Genomic DNA, 17,361 nt, shown 5'->3' with positions numbered 1-17,361 from the left:
TTCTACCCCACCAACTGGAATCATTTCCTTATTCAAATATGAAAGTCCCCGAACATGCTTCTTCCTTTCAACAAGGACTCAAGACTCTTCACAAAATACCCATTTAGACCCATGCCCACTCCCAAACCAGGCCGCTCTTCCCTATCTACCCTCATTTCCTTGCTCGGTTTGTTTTGCAAAACTGTAGTCTGTATTCTCATTGCGCCCTCTACCGAACTCTCAGCTCCCCTCCTGGACGGCGCTGCAATACCCTTCGGTGAAACAGGGTTGTAGGGGAAAAAATAAAAAACTTTAGTAGAATAAAATATAAACAAGCAATGGCAAAGCCAATAGGTCTGACTTTAATATTCTAATACATGTAAACAAGGCTACATACAAATGGGTATAGCGGTGTTTGTACTTCAATCCTGCTTTGTGACTGGAAGTCCTGTTACTTCTACTACTCCTGGCACAGGTGGTACTTCCAGGCAATGCGCACACCATGTAAAGACGTATTTTTGTAACAGGTGCTTTCAGCATCCAAAGCTGCCTTTTGCACAGAGACAATACAAAGTATCAAATCCATACTAATATAATAAAGAGAGAGCCCAAACCTTTGAGGCGGGTAATCTCAGGAACCTCAGCACCAATCAAAACACCCAATCTTATCTTATCTTAGGGGATTCTTGTATAGCGCACTGACACCGAAAGGTTTCCTGGCGCTGGCTGAGTGCCAATGAGATGAAGAGACGGGGGTCTAGCCAGTCTGTGTGAAGAGGTGAGTTTTCAGGAGTTTTCTGAAAGCCAGAAGGGAATTGGCAGATTTAAGAGGGAGAGGCAACTGGTTCCAGAAGGCGGGGGCAAGGTAGGCAAATCTGCGACCGCCGTTTTTTTTTTGTTTGGTAGCAGGGACAGCTAGCAAAAGGCGATGGGAGGAACGAAGATTGCGTACCGGACGGTAAGGAATGACCAGTGATTTGAGAAAGGCAGGGGAGGTCCCGAACACAGCTTTGAAGGTCAGGCAGCCGATCTTAAATGCAGTCCTCTGCTCCACCGGCAACCAGTGGAGTCTGTGAAGCAGTGGTCTCGCGGATTGCCACTTCGGGGTTTTATAGGCCAGCCTTGCTGCTTGGTTCAGTACAATCTGGAGCCTATTAAGGAGGAATTTAGGTAGGCCGTAGTACAGGGAGTTTGAAAAATCCAGGCGGGAGAGCACCAGGGCAATCAGGACTTGTATCAGGGCCTCTGGTGTCAGGAGATGGGAAACTTTCCTGATTTTTCTGAGCTGGAACATACATGAGGACACAACCGCGCCAACCTGAGGCTTAAGAGAGAGCTCCGAGTCAATTATGACCCCGAGGCTCTTTGCTGACTTAGCCGGGATGGGCGGGGAGCCGAGCTCAGTTGGCCAGAACTGTGGGCCCCAGTTTCCTGGAAGGATTAACTCAGTCTTCCCCGGGTTCAATTTAAGCTGGTGGGAGTTCATCCAATGTTGGATGTGTAGCATCACTCCTTGACAATCGAGGGCTGCATTGGGGGTGTTAAGCGGGAAAATGATTTGCAGATCGTCTGCATAGTTGAATACGGTGATATTCCACCTCTTCAAGGAAAAAATGAGCGGCTGAAGATAGAGATTAAAAAGCAGAGGGGACAGGGACGATCCCTGAGGCACTCCGCAGATGGATGGGACCTGTGCGGCTGTGAAGGGACCAAGCCGGACCGCCTGCATTCTGCCCGACAAGAAGGATTTGAGCCAAGCAGAGGCCAGGCCTCGGATGCCGGCTTGCTCGGCACGGTGGATAAGGATGCTGTGGTCCACCGTGTCAAACGCAGCCGACAGATCCAATAAAACGAGCGCCTGTGATGTCCCTTTATCGGCATTAGCCCTAAGCGTATCCATGACTGCCAAGAATCACAGCCTCGGTGGAATGGGCTGGTCTGAACCCAGCCTGATTAGGTTCGAGAAAGTTGGAACGCTCGATGAATTCAGATAGGCAGCTAGTAACATGTGCCTCCAGGAGTTTGGATAGGTAGGGCAGGAGGGAGATAGGCCGATAGTTGGCGAGATCGTCCGGGTCAGCTCCAGGCTTCTTTAGTAAGGGCACAAGGATAGCCTCCTTGAAGGAATTAGGTACTACTCCTGCCTCCAATGAGGCGTTTAATAAAGGCAAGATGCAGTCCGGCATGGACAGGCAGATGTCGCGAAAGACAGAGGGGGGACAGCAATCATTAGGAGAGCCAGATTTGACTCGAGCAACAAGTTTTGCCAGAGTGCTGGGGTCAAGGGCAGGGAAAGAAAGCAAGGAGAGCGGGTTTTCAGGGGGGGAAGCTGGCATATCATCAGGAAGGACTGAAGGAATCGTATTCTTGATCTTGGCAATTTTTTCAATAAAGAAATTATTTAAGGCATTACAAGATTCTTGCGTCGGGGTCTGAGAAGGAAGGGTCCTTGCATCAGACGTAAGCTCCCTCACGATTGAAAAGATCTCCTGAGATTTGTTATGAGCAGTGAGAATTCTTTCAGAGATGTGAAGAGCTTTTGCTGCAATAATAGCATCTTTATATTTTTTTCTCGCAGCGATGTATAGCTCTCTGTCGATGGGCAGATAATTGCGTCTCCACCTACGCTCCGTTAGGCACAGTTCGAGTTGCTGAGCTTTCAGGGTGGAGTTGAACCACTTGTGGGCCTTAATGTGCCGGGAACGGGGGAAGCTGGAGGGAGGGGCAAAGCGATCACTGGCTTTGATGATCCAGCCAGTAAGATCTTCCTCCAGAGTGTGGACAGTCGCAGTTTTAGATAACGAAGGACGAGTCTCAGCCAAGAATGAGAGGAATGCCTGAGAGTCAAGTGTGCTCCATTTACGGGCAGTCCCACCGGCCATGGGAGGGACCTTAATGCAACCTCTGACTGTGATCACTGTGTCGATCAAGTAATGGTCAGACCAGATACAAGGGGTGATCACAGGATAGGAGAGAGTGAGATTATTCAGCGTTGGAAAGGGCAGTTGCAGCAGAAGGACACATAGGCTATGCAGATGCCCACCATATACATTTAAAAGGTAAAAGAACCGTGCCAGCAAAGTAGTCCCTTGTGGGCGTGTCTGCGTTGTGCTGTGGGCGTGTGCTGGGGGTGTGACAAACGCTGGGGGCGTGTGGTACGTTCCGTCCTTAATGCCATGTCTCATATAGTGTGCTAATCCCACCCTGCTCCCATTAAATACCCCAGCACCCCATAATCATAACCCACCCTTACTCCTTAAAATACCCCAACACCCTTAAACACTAACCCATCTTAACCCTATAAATATACCCTGTACCTCAAAACCCAAACCTACCCCTGAACCCTAAAAATACCCCTGTACTCCCAAACCTAACCCTAAAAATGCCACTGTACCCCAAAACCCAAACTTAGCCCTGAACCCTAAAAATACCCCTGTACCCCAAACCTACCCCATAACCCTAAAAATACCCCAGTACCCCCCAAAACCCAAACCTAGCCCTGAACCCTAAAAATACCCCTCTACCCCAAACCAAGCCCTGGACCCAAAAAATACCACTGTACCCCAAAACCCAAACCTACCCCTGAACCCTAAGATACCCCTGTGCCCCCAAACCTAGCCCTGAACCCTTAAAATACCCATGTACCCCTAAACCCAAACCTACCCCTGAACCCTAAAAATACCCTTGTACCCCAAAACCCAAACCAACCCCTGAACCCTAAAAATACCCCTGTACTTCCAAACCTAACCCTAAAAATACCACTGTACCCCAAAACCCAAACCTAGTCCTGAACCCTAAAAATACCCCTGTACCCCAAACCTACCCCATAACCCTAAAAATACCCCAGTACCCCCAAAACCCAAACCTAGCCCTGAACCCTAAAAATACCCCTCAAGCCCTGAACCCTAAAAATACAACTGTACCCCAAAACCCAAACCTACCCCTGAACCCTAAGATACCCCTGTGCCCCCAAACCTAGCCCTGAACCCTTAAAATACCCATGTACCCCTAAACCCAAACCTACCCCTGAACCCTAAAAATACCCTTGTACCCCCCAAACCTAGCCCTGAACCCTTAAAATACCCCTGTACCCCTAAACCCAAACCTACCCCAAACCCCAAACCTAGCCCTGAACCCTAAAAATACCCCTGTACCCCAAAACCCAAACCTAGCCCTGAACCCTAAAAATACCCCTGTACCCCAAAACCCAAAACTATATCTGAACCCTTAAAATACCCAAACACCCCAAAACATACCACAGTACCCCAAAACATATATCCCTATACCCATACCCATACCCATACTTACCGTATCCAAACATTTTAAAAAACATGCTTTTACCATTCATGCATTTACAAACGAATTTCGTTGTAAATGTATGCGTGGTAAAAGCATATTAAATGTAATGCCATGCGTTATAATGGCATTTCGGAGTCATGGTACTTTCGTAATGAAAATATGCGGAGTGATGGTATGCGGCAAGAAAGTTGCGGAATAATGGGTGTTTACCCTCCCCCGGTAAGTACATTGGTGGCACGGTCGCCCACTTCTCCAGCAACATACTCATATTTTTTCACCACCCATTTGAAAAATGCACAGGTCTCTCTCATTGATGGCCAGCACCGACATACACTTTTAGACACACCTCCCGCCACAAGTTCTAGAATTGCGAACTTTAGAGCTGGGGAGCTACGTTTGAATCTCGGCATCAGCTCAACATCTTGTGATTCCAGGCAAATCGCTTTGTCTCCCTGTGCCTACCACAAATGAATGTGTTCTTCTGTAATGTAAATTGTGCTCATGCCATGTTGCCGAATTCGCGCTATATAATATTGCAAGGAAAAATAAAGTAGGGAAACTCGAGTTCACACACTACTGAACGCGCACTCTTAAGTGCATCAGCAGTGCACTGTCAATCGGAGCGTTTCACAGGTCCGTCACAGATGAGAAATGCTATCAAAACGAAATCCTACAAAACAATATACTAATGGCCGGCAGCAATTCATACCAGGACAACGTCGGGACGGGCTGCTAGTATATTATAACATTATATTTAAAAAATGCTAAATAAAAAATATTTACAAGAGAAAAGTGCATGCTTAATCCGTCCGGAGGTCTTCCTTCGCCTCTGTATATATAGATATTTATATGGAAGTGGCATAGTTATTTCTTCCTGAACACCATTTTTCAGATGCTTTTCTCTGAGTTCCCAGCTTTTATCTTCCCATTTACTTGGTTGTTTCTTCTCAGATGTCGATCAGCAGGAAAAAGATGCGGTCCTCGTCACTGTCTAGTACTCCCCTGTTAAGCAAACATTTTAAGGTGTAGCCTCCACCCTAGTGTAGAGGAGACAGTAGAGCAGGAAGTGGCTCATGTCTTCAGTTCTCTCACACATGCAGGTGTCAGAGCTGCTTACTTGCTTCCTTTTCCTTGGACCGCAGTAAGAGGTAGCAAGCCACTTCGCGCTGGAGCAAAAATGTCTACTTTCCCTCTGATTTAGCAGGTGTGTTAAATAAGGCTGAACAACCAAAGACGGGTCAAAAAGAAGGGCTTGTCCGCTTGGCCGAAATGACTCGAGAGGTTTCAGTTTCGTTTCTATTTCTAGTGTGGTAAGTATTTTATTGATTGTCTTACTCATCTGTTTTGTTTACATTTGTAGTGCAGGATTTCTTGTTGAGATATCAAAGCCCAACCTCTTGCTTTCTTCGAGCTATCATTTTGCACAGTTTGATTTGTTACTAAGTTTAACGTTTTCTCACTAGGCGGGCTAGATTGTTTCCAGACTCTTGACCTCTCCATACCATATTCCATTGGTGCAGTTTTGCATATTCCCTGGATTGAGAAGAAGCTGACATCTGTTTCCAGTGTCTCTGTGGGAAAAATTGGTTGGTAACATGCGGAAAGACTTCCAAAACTTTCTTTCGTGGGTTTGTTTCTATTTTTCATGTTAATTTGTCCAATGCACATAACTCGGTGGCGTAGGCTATTTGGCAAAATACCTCGCCCTGGATGGCTCAGTCGCTGTTTTGCGAAAAGTAATTTCCATGGTTGCTGACATTTTACAGATGGCACTAATGGTTGGTACTGATTTGTGTAGGACTATCTGAATAGTCGTATTCCATTAAGGTAGTTAGAAATCGACAGCCCTAGGTATGGGAATGTTTTCACTTCTTTCAGTCGTATGTTACTAATTTTGAAGAAATCACAAGAATTTCTATTTTTTCTAAAGATCATTTCTATGTTTTTTCTGCATTTACTTTGAATTCATTTCTTGACGGTACTTCTCTACTGCCAAGAGCTGCATTTGAAGACCCTTTATTGTCCTGGTAATTAGAATAGAGTTGTTGGTGTATAAGATGGCAGTGACGTAAAAGCCTTCAATTGCTGGGATGTCAATGCTTGCCTTCTAGACTTCACTGTGTAGATATTTTGTTGTAGTGAAAAAAGAAAGGGTGCAAGCAAACATCCTTCTTCGACTCCACTTACAAGACTGAATCATTTGCTAAAATGGCCTGTTTGGTTAGCCTGACCTATGAGGGTGAATTTGAATACAGCATATCTCTCAGATAGAATTGCCGAATCAGGCTGGACTGTTCCCATTGGGCGCAGGGTCAAGACTGATTTGCATATGGCTGGGTCCAAACTGGAATGGCATGGTGAGCAAAACAAAACGATGGATTTAGGCCCAGATCTCTGTACTGGGGTGAATGTATGACATTGTTCTGCATTCTGTCCATCAATTGTTCTTTTTGCAATACTCTTTTCAGGGCAGAGTTTACTTGTCGTGTGTCCTTCCCCTAATCACAGGGTCTAATTGGTTTCACATTTTATTTCCCATACTTATTTCTTTGTTGTGCCTGTATTTCCCATATCTCTTTTGCTCTCTGCTTCTCGTTTGGATGTGGTTTGTCTTTTCTGATTTGACTTCCTGGTTGTTTGTAAGTCCCTTGTACCCTTCACATCCTGTAATTTCGTCCCTGAAGTGTTTTGGCACACTGCTATGTCCTGTCCTGCATGTAATTTACAAAACTACATTTTCTTAGCAAAGGCCCATGTAGGTGCTCTATTTCCTCCTGTGTGGAACATTTTTTTAAGGTACTACTTGGTGTTGATTTTTTCATATTAACCTTCCGAGTGGACTCTAAATTATGGTTTCCTTGAGGCAGTGTTCTCATATTTGCTTCCCCTTCTAATGTTCCTTCTGCAGATGGTGAGCTAGAACATTCTACCTTTGTCTCGTGGTATGGAGAAATTAGACTCTGGTGACACCGCCTCTCAATGAAACATTGATTCCATTATTGAGACATTTGTCTAGTGGTTTAGTTGCAAATCTGTTCTTTCACGCATGTTCTTCACATTGCCCATACTAAAAAGTTTTGGGTTTAAGAGAGCAAGGGTCTTGGCGGGTCTCTGCATTTACTATTTACAGTGGTTAGATTATTGCTTAGAGTTCCTTTCATATCTTTCCCTTTTGCCTTTTCTGCTGCCAGTTCTCGCCTTCTTTGGTTGGAATTCACTTAGGCATGTTTTATTCGTCCAAAATCCCAGTTCGATCTGGTGGGACTACCTCTATAGGATTGTGACCCCTTCGAAAACTATCTGGGTAGCCTGGTTTGAACTAATTTTGTTGGAGAAGTATGCCTTCAGACTATTTGACAGACTCCTTCCCTTCCATTCCATTCCGTTCCACTGGACTGACATTTTGCCCTCCTATCTTTTAATATGCCTCTGCTGTGCAGTTTCCAAGTGCTGTAGTCACCCATCATAGATAGAAGCCATGTCACTTAGCAGAAGATTGGAGGCACTACTCAGCAAGGGAGCAGCTACCGATACTGGCAGATGCAGGAGAGCACATAAGAGACCACCAAGGGATACAAGAACAGCCATAGTGTAAAGCTCTGACAGCACAAAGAGTACAGATGAATAGGGAGCCCTCAAGAACTTTGAGTTTAACACAAGCACCCAGTGACAGCATATACAAAATACAGATACCACTCCTGCAGAAATGCAGATTGTTTGTTCAGGTGTGCTACCTACCTTGCAAATGGAAATATCTGTGAAATGCAGTGGGCCAATCCAAAATGTCATGGTCAGCCCATCAACCAACTCTTTGGAAGGTGCTCACTCTAGTAATGCTAATGCCTGAAAAGGGTTGACCCAAAGTCCCTTTCTGTATATTATGCATGTTTTTAGGTCTCGCCTAGCGTTGCAGTGCGCATGTGCTGCTCACTTTGTGAGGCATACAGTATACACTATAGCGGGGAAGCTTTGTTTAAGCTCCGCCAATCTTTTGGATTGGCTTACATCCCAAATGCTGTCTTCTGATTGGTTTTTTGGCTTGTTAGTCCCTCCTCCGGACGGCCATGCTGTGATTTGCATCCTTCCCTGGCTATTGGCCCCTTTACTCCATCACAATTTTCTGCCCTTTGTTCCTCCCCCCGCCCCCTCCTGTAGTCCGGAACTTTCCGCCCCCCTCCCGTTTGTGCCTTCTTGGACGCCCCTCCTCCGTTTCCAATGCAATAGGTCTCCTGTAAATACGAGTCCTATTGCATTAGAAATGCTTGTTTGTCGTGGGATTGGCTGGGTGATCACACTCTTTTTTTGGTCTCGCGCGGTGCTGACGGCTATCTTATGCATGCACACTGAACACCTCTCCTCCCTCAGCTGTTTTTCCTTCCCTCCAGGCCCTGGTTTCAGAACGAGGTGAGAGACTCAAGCTACTTGCAGTTAAACGTGGAAACTAGAAGGGCTGTCAGAAGAAAACATGCACGTCGGTTACGTACATTCGCTATTAGAGTGGCCATCTTTAAGTGCAAACTTTTCTTATAAGATGGTACTAATAGGGTACTGCTGTAATTATTTGAGGTGTGTGTGTGCATTTAAAGCACCGGTTCGCGCTATATAAAAAACATGCACACTTCAATAAAATGGCGCTGTGGGGCAGTGCGCTTTCTTAACCTGCCCTGATTCATTCATTAAGCCAACCACAACTTGGCGCAATTGTCATGCCGGGCAATAACGGACTTATAACTACCAGTCAATTTGTAAGTAGTAGAGAGCCAGGGCTGATTGAGGCAACAGGGCCCTCTTTGAGGCAGTGAAGTCAAAGCCTGGCAGTAACACGCATTAGGTTCGGCAGCACCTCTCTTGGCTGTTAATCAGTACCACTTCTCTCCCCAAGGCACTGGGCCCCCGGAACATGTAGGAGAGAGGTGGCCGGACGGGGTCTCTGAGCTGGCATGTAAAGGGCTTTTGAAGGTTCACTGCTGGGAGAAAAAATGCGAGATACCACGGCGAGGCATAGCTTGAGGAGGGCAGGCAGGGAGCCAAGGAAAAGTCATTTCTGAGCTTCCACAGCGCCACAGTTAATTAGTCCATTGTTCATTGTCGCCACAGAGCATGACTATTCAAAAAAGATGCAAGAGTAAGCAGTTTGATAATCGCCCAATCGGGGGCCTGTCCATCCAGAGGTACCACGTGATAGTACCCATAATATTTTATCACTGTGGCTCTGAATGTTTTTATAGAGCCTGTAGGGTGTTTAACAGCCTTGCAAAGCAAAGACATTCTCGCCTTTGTTATCGTGAGATGCAAGGTAAATAACCTGGTTAGCAAACAAGTGCCAAACATGTGCCAAATATACTGCCACACTTACAATCACTGCCACATAGTCCATTGCAGTAATATGGGATAATATAATGGATGTGTAAACACTAATAAGATCCCAAAGGCGAGACTGATTACATTGCAAATGCTGGTTTCTATATGTGCTTGGTTCTGGTGGCAAGAGGTATTTACAGGAAGCTAAAGTAGTCTACAGCCCGACTCCCGTTGGGATATAACGGACTCCCTTTGAATTCCTGCCAGGGAGGCACTGACATTCTGAGCCACTCATCAGTAGGAGGTCATACAGATCACAAGGTGCTTGCGGCATTACTGAAATCATGAAACTCAACAAAAGGTGAGGTCCATGAACTAGGGTGAGGAGAAGCTTAGGTTTCCAGGATGGCCAAGGATTAGGCAGATGTATATCTGGCTAACTACAGGAGTCTTGGCAAGATGCCCACCAATGGAAAGAATGGCCTCACAAGAAATCTGTTATGATGCTGAATCCTAAGCACCTTCTGCATCCCCAACATGCCCCTCTGGAGGAAAAGATAAGCAACTATTCCTAACAGTAGGAGACCACGTTCTGCTGGGATCTGAAGGACAATTCCGTCAAGGGGGTAGGCTAGGAGCTGAGATGGACCCCAAAGCCCCTGGCATGTTGCCTTCTCATGTAAACATGTTCTTGTATTGGTACCTTCTTCATGCTTAATGTATGAATGGCTTGTGGCCAAACTCTATTGTCCTCTTTTTTCACGTTATTTATACATGCGCTGTTATGTTCAATCTAGATTTCAAGGACTCAGAAAGGCTGTGTAACAGCAAGAAAATAGCTGCATTCCAAATTGACTTACCCTTTCTTCCTCAAAGCTGATTAAGCCCTCATCATCGGTCTCCAGATCCTCAGATTCTTCTACCACCAGGGATCGCAGCTCTGTGGGGGTTGTGTGCGGTCTGAGCAGACTCAAGATACGAGACAACGGAGACTGAGCTGTGCAACTGGGGAGAGATTCCTGCTGGTCCAGGTTATCACTCTGTTTCTTAGCAAAGTTCACAAACACCTATTTGGAGAGATATAGTAAACGGCATAAGAGATGCGAGGAAGAGACACTTGGGGAAGAGGTGGAGGTATAAATGAATGAAACAGATTAAGGGAAATGTTAATTGGGAAAAGTCAGGAGAATGGAGTGAGTTGGCTAGAAAATTGTGAGAAGAAGTAAGGAATGTGAAAAGTGGGAAAGGATAACAATTAGACAAGGAGTAAATAAATAAGAGGTGGACAAACGGCTATGAAATGTCAATGACAAAGAGGAAACTAGAAAAAGACATTGAAGAGGGAATGTAAGAAAAGAAATGAAGAACCAAAAAGGAAAAATCGATTTAAAGCAAGGACAAGCAAATAAAGTAAAGAAGCAGAAGAAGGAAATTTAAAAGAAAATTGCCAAGAACAAAAAAGGAAAAACGGTAAACAGGGCATTAAAAAACAAGTTGGATAAAAACACAAAGTAAGCTAAAAGCAAATTAAGGAGAAAATAATAAGAAAGATGAAGAACAAAAAGAAACAGGGAGGTGGAAAGATAAGGCATGTCAAATAAGACAGAGGATTGTTATGTTTGCAGTGTAATCCACACTGCAATTACTGCTAATGAGAATAAGAAATTGAAGTAGGATGGCGACGGAGTGAGACGCTCTTTGCGATCCCTCCGGCGCCGAATTTGACAAAGCACCGAATAGCACCCCCGGAACCGTGCCTTGACCGGAGGTTTTGCTGCAGAGGGGCACCGGTGACCAGTGGCTACAGTTTGGTGGAAGCGCTCGATCCCCGGAGCGTTCTGTGCGGAGAGGTGCGCTTTTGGAACGGCGGTGGAGGAAGGCCTGGCCGACGCCGGACTGGCGTAGGCGTGGACGCCGAACCGGAAGCGCAGACAGGCGGACACCGAGAGGAGGTGGAGGTCGGCCCGATGACTGGTGCGGGGCCTAAGTAGACGGCTGAGTTGCCGAGGGACTGAATCTCCCCCATTGCCCCCCCCCCGCGTGGTGCTGTAAGGAGCGGGGACTGGGGAGCCGGGGGCTGAGCACGGATCGGCTACTGTGTGCGCGGCCCGGAGGAGCAGCGGAATCGCCGAGAGGAAGGAGGTGAGCGCTTGGAGGAGGTCGGAGGGGGCGCAGGCTCCCGGTTTGGAGCGCGGAGGGAACCGCCGAAGCTTGGCAGGATCTGCGCAGGGGTGGCCCCGCGCTCTGGCCGAGTGGCGGGGTCGATCTGTTGAAGGCGGGGTGCCCCCCCATCTGAGCGGGCCGGTGGAGGATTGCGGCCACGAGTGATCTACGCGGGCAGTGCGCCTAGAACTGGTGGGCTCCGCGGACGTGGGGGCTCCGAGGCGGCTGCTTGTTGCAGCGGAGGGGGCGAGGCCCTCTGGAATCGCCACTGCGGCCTAGGTCTTGCGTGAGGCCCTGTTCAGTGGAGCTGCGCTGGGCTGCGAGCTTGGCACCACAGTGCGGGAGGACTGGCAGTGGCCCGGATTCGTGGGGCGTCCTCTAGTGCCTGGGGGCCCCCGCCTTGACGAACAGTGACCTAGTGGGGGCTGTCGATGGCTCGGATGTGCTGGCCGTAAAGGGGAGCAGGCCTACTACAACGGCTACAGCGCCTTGAGGACGGGCTCGGTGAGGCCGGCGGTGTGGAACAGGGGTGTGGAGGCCCTTCTCTGTTGCTTCGCTTCGCAGACGACGACTGGTACAGTGGGTTGTGATCATCAGTGGATTGCGATCGGCTTGGGGAGGCGCACGCGATCGATCTTGAGATGGCGGGCATCCCGAGGAGGGGGAAGAATGGCAAGGATGGCCTGACCAGGGGCTCCCAACTCCCGCCGTCCCCTGGGGCGAGTTCCTCGTCCGCATCGAAGGAAGATGAGGCTCCGGTCACCAAAGCATTCATGACTGAGCTGTTTGCGTCCATCAAAGAAGATATCTCCGAGCTACGGTCCCAATTCGCATCGGACCTTCGGGAGGTGAGGAGAGACCTGGATGGGGTGGGCGAGAGGGTGGCCACCCTGGAGGACCATGATCTTAACCTGGCAAATGATGTCCATCAGCTGCAACAAGATGTGCTGCGTCTCAGGGAACAGAATCTGGACCTGCAGTCCCATGCGGAGGACCTGGAGAACCGCTCCAGGCGGAACAACATCCGTATCAAGTCGGTACCATGGGACGGGGAGTCTGGCAATCTGAGAGGCTATGTCCTGGCGCTGTTCCAGCAGGTTTTGGGCGACGAAGAAATTACTGACGTCAAAATGGACAGGGCCCATAGGGTTGGTCTTCCTAGGCGCGGGGGGGGGGCCCTCCGTCAGACATCCTAGTCTGCGTCCACGATTTTCAGTTGAAAGAGCGCATCCTGAAGAAGGCACGGGAGGCTCCGTCTCTCCTGTTTCGTGGACATCATCCGCAATTGTACCAGGATTTGGCGGCTTCCACTCTGCGGAAACGGCGTGAGTTCTGGCCTGTGACTGCTTTTTTGAGGGAGCGCAACATCGCTTATTCTTGGGGCCACCCGTTTCGCATCATATTCCGGTGGAACAATAGGCTTGAACAGATCAGGTCCCTTCAAGTAGCAAAGGATCTCCTGGGAATCGACGAGCCGGAAACTTCCCTGGCGATAGGAGCCCTTCTGCGAGGGGCCGGCGACGGTCCCCCTCCTGGCACAGAGTGGGTGGGGAAGGGGGGAGGAGGGTGCCTGACAGGACCATCAGCCTGCAAGAACGGGACGACGCGGTGGCTTCGGTTGCCACCGTCACGCTATCTGCCTCTCAGCTTGGTTCCGGGGCCGCGTGATTTCTGAAGAATGTTTTGACTGGCGTCGGAGGGACGCACCAATGCAGGTACCGTGGGTTCGTATGTACTTTGTGAGAAGACGCCCAGGTACGAGGGCTGTGGGGGACATCGGCTGATGTCTCCTCGCCATCCCATGGAGGACTCTTTTGGACTTCTGATGGTTTGTTTGGGGATTTCCGGGGGGGGAGGGCCTTGGGGGGACAGTTTGGGGTGTTGGGGTTGGGAGTGAGGGGGGGTGTTGGTGGTGACGCGGATGTGTTGTGGATTGTATCACGTGACTGTGAGCGGGAGGGTGGGGTGTGCTGTTGGTGTGGGAGATGCAAGGCGATTTGGCAAGGGGCTCAGGGATGGGACTGCGGGGAGGAGGGTTGACGGGAGCTTGATTTTGGTACGGGTTGTGACCAGGGGACCTTCTGGCGAGGGAGGGGGGCATGTCATGGAGTCTATAGAGGGTTCTTGATTTTTGTCTTACGATGCCTGTTAGCTTAGGGACGTGGAATGTTAAGGGGCTGAATTCTCCGCAGAAAAGGCAAAAGGTATGGAAATATATAACTGACCACCAATTGGATGTAGTGGAGCTTCAAGAGACTCACCTGGCACGCAAGGATGAGCTGCGTCTTAAGCATAAGGCATATCCCCTAATATACAGATCCTCTGCATCCACGAAGCATAGGGGGGTGGCCCTCCTCTTCCGTATTGCGCTGCATTTTCAGCCTGTTGCGATACGCACGGACAGGGAGGGCCGCTGGTTGATGGTGAAGGGGCTGGTTCAGGGGAGGCTTTGTACTTTTGTTGTGATGTATCTTCCCAATACTGGCCAGAATAAGTTCTTGCATAGCTTACTGCACAAAGTGGGAGATTTTGTTGAAGGGCACTTGTTCCTCATGGGGGACTTTAATTTGGTGTGGGACGGGGCGTTGGACTGTTCTGGCGCTCGCAGGGCGGATACTGGTGTGCTCTCTGAGTTGTCACAGCAAAAGGTTGCGGAGCTGGGGTTGGTTGATGGGTGGCGGTTTCTTCATCCAACGTCAAGAGATTACACGTTTTTTTCTCATGTGCACCACTCCTACTCTCGATTGGATCATATATTTCTTAGCCAGGCTCTTAAAGGAGATGTCCTTGACTCAACCATTCTGCCACTCTCAGTTTCGGACCACAGCCTGCTGGTGCTTACCCTGCGCTGGTCGTCGACCGACACCGGGCAGCGGAAATGGTATTTCCCGGCGTCGGTACTTCGGGACGAGGCTTCTAACAAGGCGCTGCGGTTGGCCATTAGGGAGTTCTTTGCCCTCAATCCGGCGTCCGATACCTCAGTCTCCAACACATGGGATGCCTTTAAGGCGTCCATCAGGGGCACTTGCTTGGGCCTCAATGCACAACTCAATCGGTTGCGGCGCAAGGAGCGGGAGGCCCTGGAGGCTGAGCTAGCCTCTCTCGAGCAGGCGCATAAACTCAACCCCTCGAGGGTGACCTTCCGGCCTCTGACGACGGTACGAGGAAAACTGAGAGCGCATTATAATAACAGGGCGGAGTTCACCCTACTGAGGTTGGGCAGACAGTCCTACTCTTGTGGTAACAAGGTGGGGAGGCATTTGGCCCGTCAGCTTCATGACAGACGGGAACGTGAGTACATTGGGGGGATCCGCGTCGCTGCGGGACAGTTGCAGCATCGGGACGAAACGAAGGCGGCCATCTTCGGCCGCTTTTACTCGGACCTATACAAGGGGGATGGGCTGGAAACAGCTACCCAGAAGGAGTATCTGGGGCGCCTGCCCCTTCCACAGGTATCCAAGGAATGGAACGAGCTCTTAGGGGCCCCGATTGCCAGGGAGGAGGTGCTAGACGCCATTGCGAACTTGAAGCTTCACAAGGCTCCTGGCCCGGACGGTTACACCGCCGTGTTCTATAAATCTTACGCCTCCGAGCTGTGCGATTTCTTGGTCACCCTTTTTAATGACATGGCCACCTCCGGTTCCTCTACTGGCTCCTTGGCGGAGGCGATGATTACAGTCTTGCCAAAGCCGGGGAAGGATCCCGCACAATGCGCCTCCTTTCGCCCAATAGCGCTTCTTAATATAGACGCCAAACTATACTCTGCGATCCTGGCGCGTAGGCTACAAGACCTTATGCCGGCGCTAATCCACCCGGACCAATCTGGCTTCATCAAGGGGCGCCAGACGCATGATAACACGCGTCGGGTGGTGCATCTAATAGAAAAGGCGGACAGATTCCGTATACCGGCGGTACTAGTGGGTCTGGACGCCGAGAAGGCCTTCGATAGGGTGGACTGGGGTTTCCTGTTCAATACCATGACTGTCTTCGGTTTTTCGGAGACATTCATCACTATGGTGAAGGCTAATTTCTGCTGCCCCCGGTCCCGGGTTGCGGTGAATGGTCATTAGTCAGCGTTCTTTGCTCACACTCGAGGCACTAGACAGGGTTGCCCTCTGTCCCCCCTATTGTTTGCGCTGAGCATCGAGCCGCTGGCAGTGGTGGTACGGTAGCATGATGGGATTCGAGGCCTGCCATTCGCGGGGGAACAGCATAAGATTTCGCTCTTCGCGGACGATGTCTTATTCTCCATTACTGACCCGGAACGTTCGCTGCATTGCATTAGGGAGGTCTTGTTGGAATTTGAGGAGGTGGCAGGCTTCAAGGTCAAATACAGCAAGTCATACATCCTGAATCTTACCCTTTCGCAGGTCGAAATGGATCGGGTACGACCGCTGACTCCGTTGGCCTGGGCCGCAGGTTCGATCGTCTACCTGGGGGTCCATCTGACTCCGACAGTGAGCGGGCTGTTCCAGGCCAACTTCCCATCTTTGTTGGCGAAATCCCGGGCGGAATTGGACAGGTGGAAACCAAAATTTTTGTCATGGCTGGGCAGAATCCATGCCGTGAAGATGGTTCTCCTCCCTAAATTCTTATATTTATTATAGGCATTGCCTATCCCCATAGATGGCGACTTTTTTAGGCGGCTCAAGACTCATATACTGCGCTTCGTGTGGCAGGGGGGTCAGGCACGGTTTTCCTATGCGGTTCTACGCCGACCGAGATCCGAGGGTGGAGTTGGGCTCCCTGACATGCAGTTATATTACAAAGCAGCGCAGCTGAGAGTGTTGGTAGAGTGGTCGCAACAAACCTCCGAGAAACATTGGCTCCATATGGACCGATGCGTGGCTGGCAGGTCGATATGGGACTTAGCCTGGAAACCAAAGAAGGACCGCCCCCTCAACGCATATATAAGCACTCCTACGAGCAAGGTGTTTAAGGTGTGGGACTCACTAGCTGCGGACGACCGCTGGACTACGTTCCCTTCGCCGTTTACGCCCTTGCACTACAACCCGGCCTTCCCACCGGCGCTTCTTGAGGGGCCGTTTGAGGTGTGGAGGGAGGGGGGTTGTCGGGCGTTGACCCATCTGTTCCATGGCCTGGACACCCTCACTTTCGCTAACTGTATGAGAGACTATGGGGTCCCCCAGACTGGACAATTCCGGCATGTTCAGCTGCTTCACTGGGCTACATCACCTGGAGTGTTGGAGGCGGCTACGAGACAGCCAACGCCGTTTGAAGCCTTTATATTACGGACGTCCGCCATGAAGGGGGCCATTTCCTTCCTGTACCAGTTATTGCTTCAATCGACGATAGCTCCTCGACCTCGTTATATGGGGCAATGGGAAGAAATGCTGGGGAGAGATATCTCGGATGTGGAATGGTCGGCGCTCTGGCATGACCCGACGACCTTTAACCATTCCTTGCATTTGAGGGAAGCCCACCTCAAGACGGTCATGCAATGGTATATGTGCCCGACTAGGCTCCACCGCATTTTTCCGGCGACCTCCGATAAGTGCTGGTGGGGCTGCGGACTTCTGGGAGACTTCCGCCACATCTGGTGGGACTGCCCGGTGATCCGACCGTACTAGGAGGAAATCCTCTCACATATCAGGGACA

The 17,361-nt window shown here is 49.6% G+C and overlaps 1 protein-coding gene across 1 annotated transcript in view; it reads right to left on the bottom strand.

Annotated features, from left to right (window-relative positions):
* The window catches only part of ABCA2 (ATP binding cassette subfamily A member 2), a 696,743-nt gene that overhangs the window by 11,215 nt on the left and 668,167 nt on the right, over positions 1-17,361 (bottom strand). The window contains exon 48 of the mRNA XM_086921159.1: positions 10,440-10,646. Coding sequence (XP_086777285.1) covers positions 10,440-10,646 — 207 coding nt within the window. The remainder of the gene's footprint in view (positions 1-10,439; positions 10,647-17,361) is intronic.

The sequence above is a fragment of the Lissotriton vulgaris genome, chromosome 5 (genome assembly GCF_964263255.1).
Source record: "Lissotriton vulgaris chromosome 5, aLisVul1.2, whole genome shotgun sequence".
NCBI classification, from domain to species: Eukaryota; Metazoa; Chordata; class Amphibia; order Caudata; family Salamandridae; genus Lissotriton; species Lissotriton vulgaris.
The sequence above is the reverse complement of the archived record's forward strand: the minus strand, read 5'-3'. Positions and strand labels throughout refer to the sequence as shown.